The following is a 16,291-nucleotide window of genomic DNA, read 5'->3' as shown; positions in this document are numbered from 1 at the left end:
CATCTGGAGGAGCCCAGAAACCTCAGCAGAGCCACCTCCATGACCCCTTGTGGCTGTTGCTCCTGAAGTTTGCCAACTAAAGGATGTTGCCCACCATTCCGTACCACCTACAGTTCACCCTGAAAGGAATTCAGGGTGAAGATCTGGGTGAGGCACTCTGAGTGGCAGAAAGGTCCCTCTGAATGCAGCTTTTTTGGCCCTTTCCTGTTTGTCCATTTCTGTTCCCCTCTAACCTTAAAAGAACCTAACTATAGGAATGAGATCACTAAGCAATTGAAACCAACTCCTGACTTATGCTCTCCTGAATGCACATCATGCCTTGTCTAACCTGTCGATTCTTTTCCTAGATGAAAAGAAGTATGACTAGCTCTCTACCCCCAATAGTGCCCCTAAGCAATCCTGCAGGCAGATCACGTGGGCAAGATAACATCTGAAGAGAGACTCAGCCAGTTCTGCATGCAATGGAGAATGATGCAGAACCCAACCTCCTGCCTCGATGATTCACTGAGATTCCTCCATTTTTTCCTTTTAAAACTGTCAAGGCTGAACAGAATCTTTGGAGTTGGTCCCTGGACATGAGTCCACCATCTCCCCAGATTGTCGGGTTTCCTGATTAAAGCACCTTTCCTTTCTATTGACACTTGCCTCTTTAATTATTAGCTTATGAGCGGCAAGTGGCCAAACCTGGGTTTGGTTACACCTCAGACATTAGATATGTTCAGGAGAAAATAATATAACCCAAGATTCTTTGATTCTCCCATACTTAGAAAAGCACTAAACACATTAACTGATATGTCCGTTCGTCCCAACCAACAGTAGCCGTGTAATGAGGTGTGTACTTGACTGCAAGGACCCCTTCTCCAAAATCACACAGAAACTGACCTCCTACCTACCTTTTGGAGCAGTTCCTCAGAGCTCTCTGAGAGGCTGCTTCCTGGGCTATAGTCCTCAGTAAGTCCCCAAATAAACTGAAACTCACAGCTCTCACATTGTGCATTTTTACTTCAATCGACAATTTCTGTGGATTTTGTTGTTGTTGTAGTTAAGTGGCATTACTGTGTCTAAACATAAGTGCTACATGCATATCCCAAGTATTTATGCAATATCTGAAGAGGTAAGTGAATGGATGCTATGAATCTTGGAAGGTATGAATGTTGGAAAATGCTCTTCCACTCACACTTGTGTGACCATCTGGGAAAGTCCCAGTGTCCACATGTGTGAGGTTATTACCATGATGATTAAGGGCATAGACTCTGGAGCCAGCCTGCCTGGGTTTGAATCTTGGCTTGGCTACTTATGATCTGTGTGACCTGAAGCAAATGACATGAACTCTCTGTGCCTCTGTTCTCTTATCTTGGAAAGATGGATAATAACAGAACCAGCCATATGGTTGTGAGAATTAAGTGGATCAAAATGTGTAAAGACATTAGCTCAGTGCCTACCACATGGTCAGTGCTCGAAGGTTCATCATTCTAAATATTTGTGTAAAAATGGAGGAGATCCTAGTCAATGGGAGAGAGATACAGAATTAAAGAATACATTTATTCACTCATGTATTCATAGCCTGGTGCCAGGGCTAAATTAACATAACAGACCTGGTCAGTGGTGGACACAATATCCATTCTCCTCTGCTGTAATAATAGAAGCTATTAGGTGAGCACAGGACTACACTTTCCAGCATCTCTTGCAGCTAGATGTGGTCATGTGACTATGTTCTGGCCAATGAGGTTTAAGGAAAAGTGATCTGGGCATCTTGTAGGAGTTGCCCTTTGAAGGACTAAAGTGTGTCTTCCCCTTCCCTCATCCTCCTCCCCTTCCCCTGAGCCACAATGTGGACGGGATGTGGGGGGTGAGCCCTCTCCAGCCACGTGGCACAGAGCACCAAAGTCAAAGGACCTTGGCTGCCCAACTCAACGGGAATGCAACACCCCGGCCGGTGGGGTTTTACACACAGACCACAGCTATGAGAGAGACATCAAGTTCGGTTTATTTAAGCAGCTGTATTTGGGGATTTTACATCACAGTAGCTCAGCATGCATGATTCCAGGGTGCTGAGTTAAGAGCAGGAAGCAGAGGGAGCTCAGGTATTAGGAAGCAGTGACAAAGCTGAGACAGCACAGGGGACATTCACACACCTTGATTTCACGAAACTCTAACACAGGCAGAGGCACAAAGGTGCAATTTGGGTCAGGTTTCGAAGGTTCAGGAGGAAATTGGGAATCAGAGTCGGAGTCATCCGGTTCCAAGTAATAGGTGAAGCAAACACTTGGCTGGAAGGACAGAGAACAGAGAAGAAAGAAGAGAACGTTAGTGTCACACTAGTGACATTTTGGGGTCAGATCATTCTTTCGGGGAAGGGGGGCATCCTGTACATTGCACGATGTTAAGCATCTTCTCTGGCCTCTACCCACCAGGTGCCAGCAGCGCCATCCCTTTAGCTGTGACAAAGAAAAATTTTCCAGACACTGAAGGTGTCCCCTGGGGGATAAACTGCCTGTGGTTGAGAATAGCTGCTTCACCCCATACTTCTGTTCTTGTGGTTGGGGACAGGTAGGGAACTTCTACTGCCCATGGGCATGTGGCCCAGGTTGAGAGTTTTAGGGTTCTCATCTCCTAAGCTGATGATTGCTTCATTGGTGAGCACAGGACCCGAAATGAACCAATCAGAATGCTCTCTGTTTCTAGATTATTTGGTTCATCTACAGTGTCTCCTCACTGATATCTCATTAGTTAGTTGCATGGGGAAAACAAAAATCAGAAAGTATTCAGTGGAGAAAAGGGACAAGCATCTCAGCTGAGTGGATCAAAATTTGTATCACCAACGATGGCAGACAGACCTAGGGTGCATCTAGATGTGATGTCCTGAGAAGGGCAGGGCATCACTTAGGTGATATTCCAGAGATCATAGCTTATCCTGAATGTCATTAGGGGGAACAGCGTAAAAAACAAACAAGCAAAGAAATGAAACGAAACAGAACCAAAAAAGCAATCAACATTGTACGAGGTGTGACTCTGATCTTCAGACTCGTCAGTGTCATAAGAGGCAAAGAAAGACGGAGGGGATTTTCCAGCTTAAAGAGACTAAAGATACGTTACTAAGCACTATACCTGTTCTTACACAGGACCCTGTGTAGGAGGAAAAAGAACACCAAGCAGACAGTATGTAGTAAATTAACAAACCTGGAATATGGACAGCAGATGTGACGAAAGTGTGTATCAGGGTTAAAAGCCCAGAGGTGAAAACATACCAACAGTAGGGTAAGAGAATATTCTATTTCTAAGGTGATACACAGGGGAGAATAGTTTTATATATATATATTCCTATAGGAATATATATGAATATATATAATATGAGAAAACATGAAAATAGAAAACATGATAACAATCGGTGAATTTGGATGATCTTTGTACTGTTTTTTTTAAAAAAATCTTTGATTGTCATATTATTTTCTAATAAGAAGATTTTTTAAAGAGTCCTCCCTGGCACTGCTGCAGGCTCTAATAGGAAAGGCGTTCTTGCGAGCATCCTGACCCTGTGCCTCCCCTGACCTCTCCCCGCGGCACCCCTGATTCCGCATCAGGGCCGCTCCAAGCTCCGCTCCTGCCTGTTAAGAATCCCAGAGACAGAGCACATGCCTTATTGGCCAAGGTTGAGTCAACGTGCCCAGCCGGGAACCAATCATGGGGAACCTTGGCATTGCCGGCTCTGATTGGTCAGGGGCGTACCTGGAGCCGGCCTGAGGATGGGATCAAATCCATCCAAGATGCATAGAGACAGGCGGTCCCTCAAGAAAAATCAAGGGTGTTAGCAGAAGGAGGAGGAATGGTATCCAGGTGGACAAAGCCACAGCTGCCTGCCTCAGCAGGGACCGTTCCCTAATTCATTCCTCCATTTAACCAGCCCACCTGCGTACAGTGCCTACCGTTGGTCACATCTGTTCTATGCACAGGGATATGTCATTGAACAACAGAGCAGGTTCCTGCCCCCCCCCCCCACAGAACTACTCTAGTAGGGAAGACAGATGATGAACACACAGATAGAAGGTATGCTCTCAGGTAGCAATAATTACTCTGAAAAAAATTCAGCAAGGCAGGGGGTTAGATCCAGATGGGGAGGAAGTGTCCAAGGGAGGCTTCATGGAGGAGGTGACATTGGAGCAGAGGCAGGAATTAGGAAAGAGAAGGAGGCAGGAAAGAGGGCAGCATCCTCAAGGAAAACCATCCCCCAGAGGATGGGGCCACATCCTTGGGGGAACAGGGGCACCCAGCCACCCAAGCGTCTCTGCTGGGCAGAGAGGCTGGCAGATGTGCCTGAGCTCTCAGAATCCAGGGGCTTCTGGTTGAAGGGAGGAAACAGGAAGGCTTACCATGGGACAGATCGGCAGGACTCTGAATGACAGTCTTCCCTTCATTCCAGTGGACTTCTTTCGTGGCTCATCAGGGTTCTCAGAAAGCAGGGCTGAGAGAGGAGGAAAGAGTCATGAGGCCATCTTGCCCTCTGAGGCTTGAGAAACTCAATAATAATAAGATCTTCATCATAAAATCATTGACAAGAACTAACATATGTTAAGTACTTGCTATGTGTCAGGCACTCTTTTACGTATTTTACACATCATAGCTTAATTGATTGTTCATAATAACTCTCTGAGATGGGTACTATATTAATCCAACATTAGAGAGGAAACAAAGGCACAGAGAGGTTAGGACACTTGCTGGAGGTTGCACAGCAGTGCCTGCAGACATGCATTAAATTGCATCCCGAAGGCCCACAGGGAACAGAGAGGGAATGTCAGTGAGTGAAGGGGCTGGGGTAAGACAACAGGGGGCTCTGGAGATGGTGGCAGCCTGGGGAGCCCGTGTCCAGGAGGAAGGGATAGCTGATATGCCGCTGCCTGTGGGGATGCCTCTCCAGAAAGTTGTCTAGTTTCCCCACAGAAGACAGATGTCTTGATTTAGAGTGAAATCTCCTGATATTTCAAAGCTACCAACAAATCCAGATATTTTCTTAGAAACTCCTACACTCCTGCTGGGGATGGAAATCCGCCTCTCTATGGAGGACCATTCAGTCAAAGTCACCAAATTACAAATGCACATCCTCCTCTGATGCAGCCATTCCCCCTTTTAGACATATTGTCCTGGATATACTCCCCTGTGTGCAATATGACCCAACTATAATCTTATTTCTACTTGCATTTATTGTTTTCCTCAAAGACTGGGAATAACCCGAACGGCCACCTGCAGGAACCAGGTTAAATAAACTACAGTACAGGACAGATAGACCATGGAATGCCAGGCAGCTGGAACACAAACTTGTCATCTTGTGGGGAAGAGTCCCCAAGATGGACAGGGGACACAGGGCTTAAGGTCAAAGACCCCGAGGCCAGACGCTTCAAATCCCAGCATGAGCTAATCATTCATCCTTGTCACCCCTCAGATTTCCCATCTGCAAAATGGGGCAATCACTGTCCTTACCTCACAGAGTTGTGAAGCACGAGTGATTGGGTGCTTGGAAAGCATTGGGATGGTGACTGGAAGATACTAAGTGCCAGGTCAGAATTAAATGAAACAAGACAAAATGGGAACTGGCAGTGGCGTATACAGTACACACAGTACATCAGACATAAATACATAGTAACAGGTACATACACATCCTTGTCTGTATGCGTGAGCATAGAACATTCTGAAAGATTGGACAAGAAGCTGGAAAGTAGCCACCTCTGGTAAGGGAGTAGGTAGCTAAAAAAGTGGCCTGTATCTTGTTTTGTATGATGGTTACACACAGCTATAGATGTGATGAAATACAAGTAAAAACACACATGGATTGTGCCAATATCCATGGGCTAGTTTTGATGCTGTAGTATCATCATATAAAATAAAAATACTGGGGGAAATGGGATGAAGTGTCCATGGAACTTCTATGTACTATTATGGCAACTTCTTGTGAATATAAAATTATTGCAAAGTAAGATGTTTCAGAAAGGAAACGTGACAACAGACCCAGCATCCCTCACTCATGAGGCCAAGCCACCAGCAGGCTCCACAACCTACCCCACTCCTGCCCAGCCCCTCAGCTAAATCCTTGGGTCAGGCCTCCATCATATCCCAAACAAATGACCTCGTAGCCCCTAGACCTGGCAACTGGATGCAGGGCCAGTCCAGGCAGGTGACCAGATCACAGAGAGGAGCCCAGATTGATTCCAGCTCCCAAGAGACCCAGGAGACACCCCTGCAGGCTCTGAGCAGGGGAGAGACAGGACCCACTGACATGAGGGGATGTCGGGGATGTTCCATCCTGGGTGCCCCTCAGGACCCTCCCTTCCCAGGAAGAGCCAGTGGGAGATATTTGGGGTTGGGATCAGGCTTCAGGGTCAACCCTTCCTCATCAGCCGTGCCCTGCAGACCCTCCCCACTGCCACCTGCACACAGTTTTCCACCCCATGTGTGTCTCACCTCCTTTCTCAGGCGGCTTGGTCTGCACCTCCTCCGTTTCCTGGCCCTCGATGGTGCTGAGAGGTAGCATCGTGACACCACAGCTGCTCCCTATGGACAGGAGACCAGAGCAGTCAGTGCCTGGGCTGGGGACCCAGATGGCCCGGGTGTGAACCCCAGCACCGCTCTCAGGTGTCGGATGGACTCAGGCAGCTCCACCCCCTCCCCAAGTCTCCAGGTCCCCAACATCCAAGGGGAGTGTTGGCAATGCCTCCCTCCTAGAGTGGCTTCCAAGGCCTAGTGCGTGATCTGGGGAGAGCATTTGGCATGGCACCTGGCAAGGGCAAGGGCAGGGATCATGGGTCTGGTGTTTATGCCCCTTTAAGAAAAAGAAGAAATATCTTGACACAAAAAGCTGGGACCCTGAAGGTGAATAACAGTTAACTGGATATGAAAAGGGCCTGTGGTGTCTGCCATGTACAGCAGGCACTAAATAAGTGCGCTCATGGTTAGCATTCCCAGTGCTGTATTTCAGGGCTGTCCTAAGGCTACATTGCAGCTTGACCAGGTGGTTCAGACCAGGACCTCACTTCCCTGGCCTTGGGACCCATTCTGGTACAGGATGCTCAAGTGACTGACTCTCAGGACTGCTGTGAAGACGAGGGGGCCGGTCCACAGACCCCTCACCACAGCCCCCGGGGAGCGGCCAGCACTGCTGCAACGGTGCCTAGCAGCAGGCTCAGCTGTGGGGTCCTGGGACCCCGCCTGCACCCCAGCTTTACCCTGGGCAGGACTTGGACCAGTGTGTCTGGAAGGGGTGGGCTGCGGGGGGTTCCAGGCTGCCAGTCACTAGTCAAGAGAATTCAGGGATTAAGTTTGCCAGATTTAACAAAACGACTTCACAACAAATACACAGCAAACTGAGATTTGAATTTCAGATACACAAATCATTTTTTAGTATAAGCATATCCGAACACTGCCTGGGGCATGTCTATATAAAAAGTCATTTTTTATTTAGTTTTCTAAATTATGTTTAAGTATAGGCAAGTCCCATGAAATATTTGGAACATACTTATACTAAAAGGTAATTCATTATTTGTCTTAAATTCAAATTGAAGTAAGCATCCTGTATTTTACCTGGCAAGCCCCGATTCAGGGGTTTTTTAACCTCGTGTGCTGTCAGCTTTCCCGTCCATGAAAATGAGGAAAATAAATGATTAAACATGAGGATTAAATATGATTAAATACACACACACACACTCAGGACACACTATCTGGTAACTTAGAGTCAAACCTCTTCTTCGAAGCCTTTTTAAGATGCTTAAGAACCATCACAGACTGTCACCCATAATCGTGCAAATATAAGGTGCATCATATAGTGGGACCAGCCGGCCAGGTACACACACACAGAAACGCACATTTTCAGATGAACACTGAGGAAACCAGGGCATAACGACACACCGACATCTGCAGACACATCCAGGGAAATCTGAGACCCTCACTACTCAAGCAGGCAGACCTGCTCGTCAGTACTGAACGCCCCATTCACAGGCAATCCTGCACATGCACACACACACACACACACACACACACACACACTCGGGAGACACAAAACTGCAGATGCACCAGCTGAAATTACACATCACCCTCCCACACAATTTCCCTCTGGCTGACAATCAGGGCCCAACCCCCCGAGGCTGCCCCTCAAAGATGCGCGCCCCAAACAGGTTTCCTGCCCCCACCCGCAGCACGCAGGCGCACAGAGGCGCTGGAGGCTCAAAAGCTCTTCTCCAAGCGCCCTTCTCATCTGCAAATCTTCTTATTCGTTCTTAGTGAACCCCCAAACCTTTCCGGAGGGGCTCCCCGCTCCTCCTCACCCCTAAAAGGCATGCTCTATGGACTCCCCCCAGAGTCATGTTCCTATGTTTTTATTCGGCCAGTGAGATAACCGAACCCCTGACACCTAACTGGCCTCTCAGGTGTGCAGACCAACCCCCATACCTCCCGCCTCCTCCATCCAACTACAGAGTCCCCCGTCTGCCCCTCCTACTTCCTAAAATCTCGAGACCAGGACCCGGGCGCCTCCTCCACCTGTCCTGGACGGAGTCCCCGCCACCCCTACTACTGACACCCCAGCCTCCTCTGTCCCCTCCACTCTTCCCTCCTCCCAGTGGCCAAAGAAATCCTCGGACCTGGAGTCGCCCCGCGGCTCACGAGGACCTGAGCGTCCCGACCGCCCTCAGGGGAGACGCGGGCTCCTCAAGGGGCCCCACCGCGGGCACCATCGGGTCTCAGGGGCTCCTAGACAGCAGCTCCTGCGCCCCACTCCCCAGAATTCACCCACGCGTCCTCCCTGGGCGCGCCGCCCTCCCCGCGGAGACCCCGCAGCGCCGTCCCGCCGCCCCGCGCCCCGCGCTGCGCCCCCGCCCCGCGCTGCGCCCCCCGCCCCATGGCGCACACCCTTCGGAGCTGCGGCCGCGGGACTGACCTCCGGACCCGGGTTCTGGCTGGGCCGCTGGGCAGGAGCGGGCGGGCTTGCTCAGTGCTTGTCCTTGGCGCCCGGGTAGCGCTGGCTCCGAAGATGTCCAGGGAATCTGTGGACAAACTCGCAGGAATGAACAGAGCTGAGTCGCTCAGCGTCACGCAAAGCAGCCCCCGCCATCCCCGGCCCCAAACACAAGTCAGGTGGTTAAAACAGTCTCTGACACCAGCACAGGTATCTGAGTGTTGGCTGTAATTTTAGTTTTAGGGGGGACGGTCGGGGGCCTCATTCATTAGAGGAACCAATTTAGGAGGTCGCCATGGGCAGGTTTTAACAGAATGAGAATCAGTTATGCAGGTAATAAGGGTAAGTACTGTTTCTAAACTTCTTATTTGAATATGAGGAAATATATGCCGCACACACCTAGAAAGACATGTATGTAGCATGTACACTGGACCCAAACACAAAATATCTTTTATAAACTGTATCACACTCACAGTAGTTCAAGAGTTTCCCTCCTTTTTCTAAACATTCTCACACTTTCACCCGTATTGATTTCAGTCTGGCATCTATTCAAAGCAAGATCAGTCACCTTTGTTGTCAAGGATGTCACAGCGAATAGTTTAGCCTTTGTGCACCATCAGGTCTGTGTCACAGCTACTGGACTTTGCAGGAAAGCAGCCCAGACTCTACCTAAGGATGGACGTGGCTGTGCTAATGAGCCCTTATTCACACTACAGGCTGTGGGCTGCATGGCCAGAGTCTACCCACTCCTGACCTAGAGAATTTTCTGTGCCAGCTCCTGCAGCAGAGGAAGCCAAGCTGCTCTCTGGCAAAAGGGCAGTTTGGGCAGAAGTGTGAACAGATACACTTCGTTGTTTTTCTTTTAAAAAAGAAATACTTTATGAAGATATGGATCCTGAGAATCAAAAGAGTGTAATATAAAAATAGCCATTGAGTCTTGATTATGTACAAAATTTGAAATAACAACCTTATAAAAGCTCTCATGAGCCTTGGGTTTCTCTCCTATACATTGGGGATCATATTAGTTCCTATTTCTTGGACTCTGGTGAAGGTTACACGAGATCATCTGTATAAAGTGTTCAGCTCCATACCTGACAGGTGCAAAGTGCCCAGGAAATGTTAGCATTTATCTAACATTATCAGTAACCGACTGGTTAATCTGCCCCAGGCAGAGGGGTTTTTCTGCGGGCAGGGCACTGGCCACCCTGAGACTCAAACTGCCCAGAGGACCGTGCATGGAGCCAAGAGTCTCCAAGAGCCATTGACAAGATGCTCCATCTGGCTGTGCTTCTTCAGTGTCTCACAGCACCAAGCCCACAACCTCACTTTCTGGGGGCTATGCTCTGAGATAATTCTGATAGCCTAAGAGATTTAACCCAGTCCTGAGATAGAACCTTCTGTGACCATGGCAATGTTCTGTATCTGCAGTGTCCAGTGCGGTAGGCACTGGCCACATCTGGCCACTTAAACCTGCCCTGAGTGGCTGAGAAACCGTGTTTTGAATTTTTTTTAAGATTGATTCATTTACATTGAAGTAGCCTCAGGCAGTTAGTTAGTGATTACTGTGTTGCAGAGCAAGAAAATTATACCTGAATTCCTTCTCACATGCAAAACCTCATGTGCATCTAGATGTGATGTCCTGAGAAGGACAGGGCATCACTTAGGTGGTATTGAAGACATCATAGCTTACCCTGAATCTCATTAGGGGGAAAGGGTCAAAACAACAACAGAAACAACAAAGTAAAAAGCCATCAATATGGGGCGGGGTGTGACTCTGGTCTTCAAAATCGTCAGTGTTATAAGAGGCAAAGAAGGGCTGAGGGGATTTTCCAGCTTAAAGAGACTAAAGACATTACTAAGAAACCTAGAGGAGACCTTGTGTTAAGAGGAAAAAGAACGTCAAAAAGACATTAGGTATTAAACTAACAAACCAGGAATATGGACATTAGATTAGATGAAAGTGCATGTAAGAGTTAAAAGCCCAAAGGTTACAGCAGTCTCACACTTACCAAAGAGAATATTCTATTTCTAAGGCCATGCATACTGAGGAATACATATGTATATTATATATAATGTATATTATATATATATGAGAAAACATGCAAATAGAAAAAGTGTTAACAACTGGTGAATTTGGATGATCTTTGTACTGCTTTGTAAAATCTGTGACTCTTAAATTTTTTTTCTAATAAGATTTCTAGAGAGTCCTCCCTGGGACTGCTGCAGGCTCTAATAGGAAAGGCGTTCTTGAGAGCATCCTGACCCTGTGCCTCCCCTGACCTCTCCCCGCAGCACCCCTGGTTCCCCATCAGGGCCACTCCAAAAACTCCCCTCCCACCTGTTAAGAATCCCAGAGACAGAGCAGATGCCTCAGTGGCTAAGGTTGAGTCACCTGCCCAGCCTGGAACCAATCATAGGGAACCTTGGCATTGCTGCCTCTGATTGGTCAGGGGCATACCTGGAGCTGGTCTGAGGATGGGATCAGATCCATCCATAGTGCATGGAGACAGGTGGTTCCCCAAGAAAAATCAAGGGTGTTAGTAGGAGAAGGAGGAATGGTATCCAGGTGAACAAAGCCACAGCTGCCTGCCTCAGCAGGGACCGTTCCCTAATTCATTCCTCCATTTAATCAGCTCATGTGTATACAGTGCTTACCGCTGGTTACATCTGTTCTACACACAGGGGTATGTCATTGAAGAACAGAGGAGTTTCCTGCCCCCAAGAACTACTCTAGTAGGGGAGACAGATGATGAACACACAGATACAGGTATGCTCTCAGGTAGCAATAATTACTCTGGAAAAACTTCAGCAAGGCAAGGGGGTTGGAGAGAAATGGAGAAAAAGTGAGCAAGGGAAGCTTCATGGAGGAGGTGACATTGGAGCAGAGGCAGGAAGTAGGAAAGAAAAGAAGGCAGGAAAGAGGGCAGCATCTTCAAGGAAAACTATCCCCCACAAGATGGGGCCACGTCCGGGATGAAAGATGGACAAAGGGGCACCCAGCCACCCAAGGGTCTCTGCTGGGCAGAGATGGTGGTGGATGTACCTGACTTCTCAGAACCCAGGGGCCTCTGGCCAAAGGGAGGAAACAAACAGGCTTACCACAGGACAGAACGGCAGGACTCTGAATAACATTGTTCCCTTCATTCTGATGGGCTTCTTTGGTGGATCATCAGGGTTCTCTGAAAGCAGGACTGAGGGAGGAGGAAAGAGGCATGAGGCCATCTTGCCCTCTGAGGCTTGAGAAACTCAATAATAATAAAATCTTCATCATGAAACCATTGACAAGAGCTAATATATGTGGAGTACTTGCTTTGTGCCAGGGATGCATTTAAGTATTTTACACGTATTATCTTTCTTGGTTCTTCATAATAACTCTCTGAAGTGGCTACTCTCATCATCCTACTTTAGAGATGAGGAAACCAAGGCACAGAGAGGTTAGAACACTTGCTGGAGGTTGCACAGCAGCACCTGCAGACATGCCTTAAATTGCATCCTGAAGACCCACAGGGAACAGACTGGGAATGTCAGTGGGTGAAGGGGCTGGGGTAAGATAACAGGGGTGTCCAGGCCACAAAAAGGAGCTCAAATTCATTCAGCTCTCAGGAGATCTCTGAAGGGTCTGAGCAGGGCAGTGACAGGACCTACTGACATGAGGTGATGTCTGGGAGTTCCATCCTGGGAGCCCCTCAGGGCACTCCCTTCCCAGGAAGAGCCAGTGGGAGATACTTGGGGTTGGGATCAGTCTTCAGGGTCAATACTTCCCCATTAGCCTTACCCTGGAGACCCTCCCCACTCCCAACTGCCCACAGTTTTCCACCCCATGTGTGTCTCACCTCCTTTCTCAGGCGGCTTGGTCTGCACCTCCTCCGTTTCCTGGCCCTCGATGGTGCTGAGAGGTAGCATCGTGACACCACAGCTGCTCCCTATGGACAGGAGACCAGAGCAGTCAGTGTCTGGGCTGGGGACCCAGGTGGCCCGGGTGTGAACCCCAGCACCGCTCTCAGATGTCAGGTGGACTCAGACAGCTCCATCCCCTCCCCAAGTCTCCAGGTCCCCAACATCCAAGGGGAGTGTTGGCAATGCCTCCCTCTAGTGTTCTTCCAAGGCCCAGTGCGTGATCTGGGGAGAGCGAGTGCCATGGCATCTGGCAAGGGCAGGGGTCATGGGTCTGGGGTTTATGACCATTTAAACAATGAAGAAATATAACCTTTTTAAAAAAACTTTTTATTTTACATTGGAGTATAGCCGATTAACAATGTGATAGTTTCAGGTGCTCAGCAAAGTGACTCAGCCATACGTATACATGTATCCATTCTCCCCCAAACTCCCCCCCATCCAGGCTGCCTCATAACATTGAGCAGAGCTCCCTGTGATATACAGTAGGTCCTTGTTGGTTACCCATTTTAAATATGGCAGTGTGTACATGTCAATTCCAAACCCACCAACTATCCCTTCCCCACTGGTAACCATAAGTTCGTTCTCTAAGTCTGTGAATCTGTTTCTGTTTTGTAGATAAGTAAAACTGAAGAAATATTATGCCACAAAAAGCTGGGACCCTGAAGGTGAATGTCAGTTAACTGAGTATCAAAAGGGCCTCTGGTGTCTGGCATACAGCAGACACTCAATAGGTGCACCTCATGGCCATCATTCCTAGTGCGATATTTCAGCCCTGTCCTAAGGCTACAAGGCAGCTTGACCAAATGGTTCAGACCAGGACCTTGCTTCCCTGGCCTCAGGGGCCCCATTCTGGTACAAGATGCTTAAGTCTTAAGTCTTAAGACTGACTCTCAGGGCTGCTGTGAAGACGAGGGGGCCGGTCCACAGACCCCTCACCACAGCCCCTGGGGAGGGGCCAGCACTGCTGCAACAGTGCCTAGCAGCAGGCTCAGCTGTGGGGTCCTGGGGCCCCGCCTCCACCCTGGCCTTACTTTGGGCAGGACTTTGGCCAGTGTGCCTGGAGGGTGCACTGAGGGGTTCCAGCCTGCCGGTCACTAGCCGAGAGATCTCAAGGATCAAATTTGCCAGATTTAACAACAACAAGATTACAAGAAATACACAGCAAACTGAGATTTGAATTTGAGATAGACAAATCATTTTTTACCATAAGTATGTTCAAACACTGCATGGGTCATGTCTACATAAATATCATTTTTTATTTATTTTGATAAACTATGTTTAAGTATAGGTAAGTCCCATGAAATATTCAGGACATACTTATACTAAAAGGTAATTCATTATTTATCTGAAATTCAAATTTAAGCAAGTGTCCTGTATTTTACCTGCAATCCCTGATTCAGGGGTTATTTAACCTCTTGTGCTGTCAGCTTTCCCCTCATGAAAATGAGGACTATAAATACTAAACCTGAGGATTAAATATGATTAAATACACAGCCACACTCAGAACACACTGTCTGGTAACTTAGAGTCAAACCTCTCCCTCTAAGCCTTTTTAAAGAATAAGACCCATCACAGACTCTCACACATAATCGTGCAAATACAAGGTGCGTCAAAGGGCGGGAGCACTCGGTCAGATAGACACACACACAATTGTAAGAGACACACATTTTCAGATGAACACTGGGGAAACCAGGGCATGACCACGCAAGCACACCTGCAGACACGCTCCAGGGAAACTCAGAGACCCCCGCCTCCCCCGTGGGCAGGCGTGCTCGTCAGTACTGAATGCCCTCCTCACAGGCAGTCCTGGACATACACACACACACACACACACACACACACTCGGGGCACACACAACTGCAGACGCAGAAGCTGAAAATACACATCACCCTCTCCAACACAATTTCCCTCTGGCTGACACCCAGGGCCCATACCCCCGAGGCTGCCCCTCAAAGATGCGCGCCCCAAACAGGCTCCCTGCCCCCACCCGCAGCACGCAGGCGCACAGAAGCGCTGGCGGCTCAAAAGCTGTTTTCCAAGCGCCCTTCTCATCTGCAAAGCTCTTATGCGTCTCAGCGAACCCCACAACACAACCGGAGGGGCTCCCCCCGCTCCTCATCCCTCAAACTACCCTCTGGACCCCCTGCAGTATCATTTTCCGATTCTCTACTTGGCCGGTTCGCTACCTGACCCCCCGATACCCGAGCGGCCTCTCCGGTGTGCAGAGCAAACCTGTTCCGCCCGCCTCCTCCATCCAACTACAAGGTCCCCCGTCCGCCCCTCCTGCTCCCTAAACCTCAGGACCAGGACCCGGGCGCCTCCCCCACCTGTCCTGGACGGAGTCCCCGCCACCCCTACTACTGACACCCCAGCCTCCTCTGTCCCCTCCACTCTTCCCTCCTCCCAGTGGCCAGAGAAATCCTCGGACCTGGAGTCGCCCCGCGGCTCACGAGGACCTGAGCGTCCCGACCGCCCTCAGGGGAGACGCGGGCTCCTCAAGGGGCCCCACCGCGCGCACCGTCGGGTCTCAGGGGCTCCTAGGCAGCAGCTCCTGCGCCCCACTCCCCAGAATTCACCCGCGCGTCCTCCCTGGGCGCGCCGCCCTCCCCGCGGAGACCCCGCAGCGCCGTCCCGCCGCCCCCGCCCCGCGCTGCGCCCCCCGCCCCATGGCGCAGACCCTTCGGAGCTGCGGCCGCGGGACTGACCTCCGGACCCGGGTTCCGGCTGCGCCGCTGGGCAGGAGCGGGCGGGCTTGCTCAGTGCTTGTCCTTGGCGCCCGCGCAGCGCTGGCTCCGGAGATGCCCGGGGACGCGGTGGACAAACTCGCGCGAATGAACAGGGCTGAGCTGCTCGGCGACACGCACACCCCCCAACCCCCGCCCGCAAACACAAGTCAGGTGGTTAAAACTGTCTCTGACACCAGCACAGGCGTCAGAGTGTTCGCTGCGATTCCGTTGTTAGTGGGGAGGGTCGGGGGCCTCTTTGCCTCGTTCGTTAGGGAAAGCAATTTAGGAGGTCGCCCTGGGCAGGTTTTTAGTGGTTGAGAATTACTTGTGCAGGTAATAAGAGTACGTAGTATTTCTAAACTTGTTCTTCGAATATGAGCAAACACACGCCACACACGGAGGAACACATGTATGTAGCATGTGCCCTGGACTCAGACACAAAATATCTTTTACACGGTGCATCACAGTTGCAATAGTTCACGATTTTCCCTCCTTTTTCTAACCATTCTCACACCTTCACCCGTATTGATTTCAGTTTGGCATCTATTCGAAGCAAGGTCAGTCACCTTTCTTGTCAAGGATGTCATGGCAAATACTTTAGAATTCTGGGCCATCGGGTCTGTGTAGCAGCTACTCTGCTTTGCATGAAAGCAGCCCAGACGTTAGGTAAGGAATGGGTGTACTTGTGGCAACGAGCCCTTATTTACACAACAGGCTGTGGGCTGGATGACCA

The 16,291-nt window shown here is 49.5% G+C and overlaps 2 protein-coding genes across 2 annotated transcripts in view; both read right to left on the bottom strand.

The window, feature by feature from the left end:
• Positions 1–16,291, bottom strand: part of ZIM2 (zinc finger imprinted 2) — a 130,309-nt gene that overhangs the window by 36,439 nt on the left and 77,579 nt on the right. The window lies entirely within an intron of this gene.
• LOC118884578 lies at positions 2,069–15,700 on the bottom strand. Its single transcript, XM_036832279.1, has 7 exons — positions 15,538–15,700; positions 12,769–12,858; positions 12,035–12,126; positions 8,918–9,023; positions 6,451–6,540; positions 4,368–4,459; positions 2,069–2,270 (listed from the first exon to the last, which is right to left on the bottom strand). The coding sequence occupies exons 2-7, from the start codon at positions 12,836–12,838 to the stop codon at positions 2,088–2,090; spliced, it is 633 nt and encodes a 210-aa protein (XP_036688174.1). The 5' UTR covers positions 12,839–12,858; positions 15,538–15,700; the 3' UTR covers positions 2,069–2,087.

This window comes from Balaenoptera musculus, chromosome 19 (genome assembly GCF_009873245.2).
Source record: "Balaenoptera musculus isolate JJ_BM4_2016_0621 chromosome 19, mBalMus1.pri.v3, whole genome shotgun sequence".
NCBI classification, from domain to species: Eukaryota; Metazoa; Chordata; class Mammalia; order Artiodactyla; family Balaenopteridae; genus Balaenoptera; species Balaenoptera musculus.
The sequence above is the reverse complement of the archived record's forward strand: the minus strand, read 5'-3'. Positions and strand labels throughout refer to the sequence as shown.

Bases quoted from the DNA above. Each gene is read 5' to 3' on its own strand.
- LOC118884578 (XM_036832279.1), bottom strand. From the start codon at position 12,838: ATGCTACCTCTCAGCACCATCGAGGGCCAGGAAACGGAGGAGGTGCAG. The intron at 12,127-12,768 runs GTGAGACACACA...CTCCTCCCTCAG, and splicing joins CAAGCCGCCTGAGAAAGGAG to TCCTGCTTTCAGAGAACCCT. The intron at 6,541-8,917 runs GTCAGTCCCGCG...TCCTGTCCATAG, and splicing joins GCCAGAACCCGGGTCCGGAG to GGAGCAGCTGTGGTGTCACG.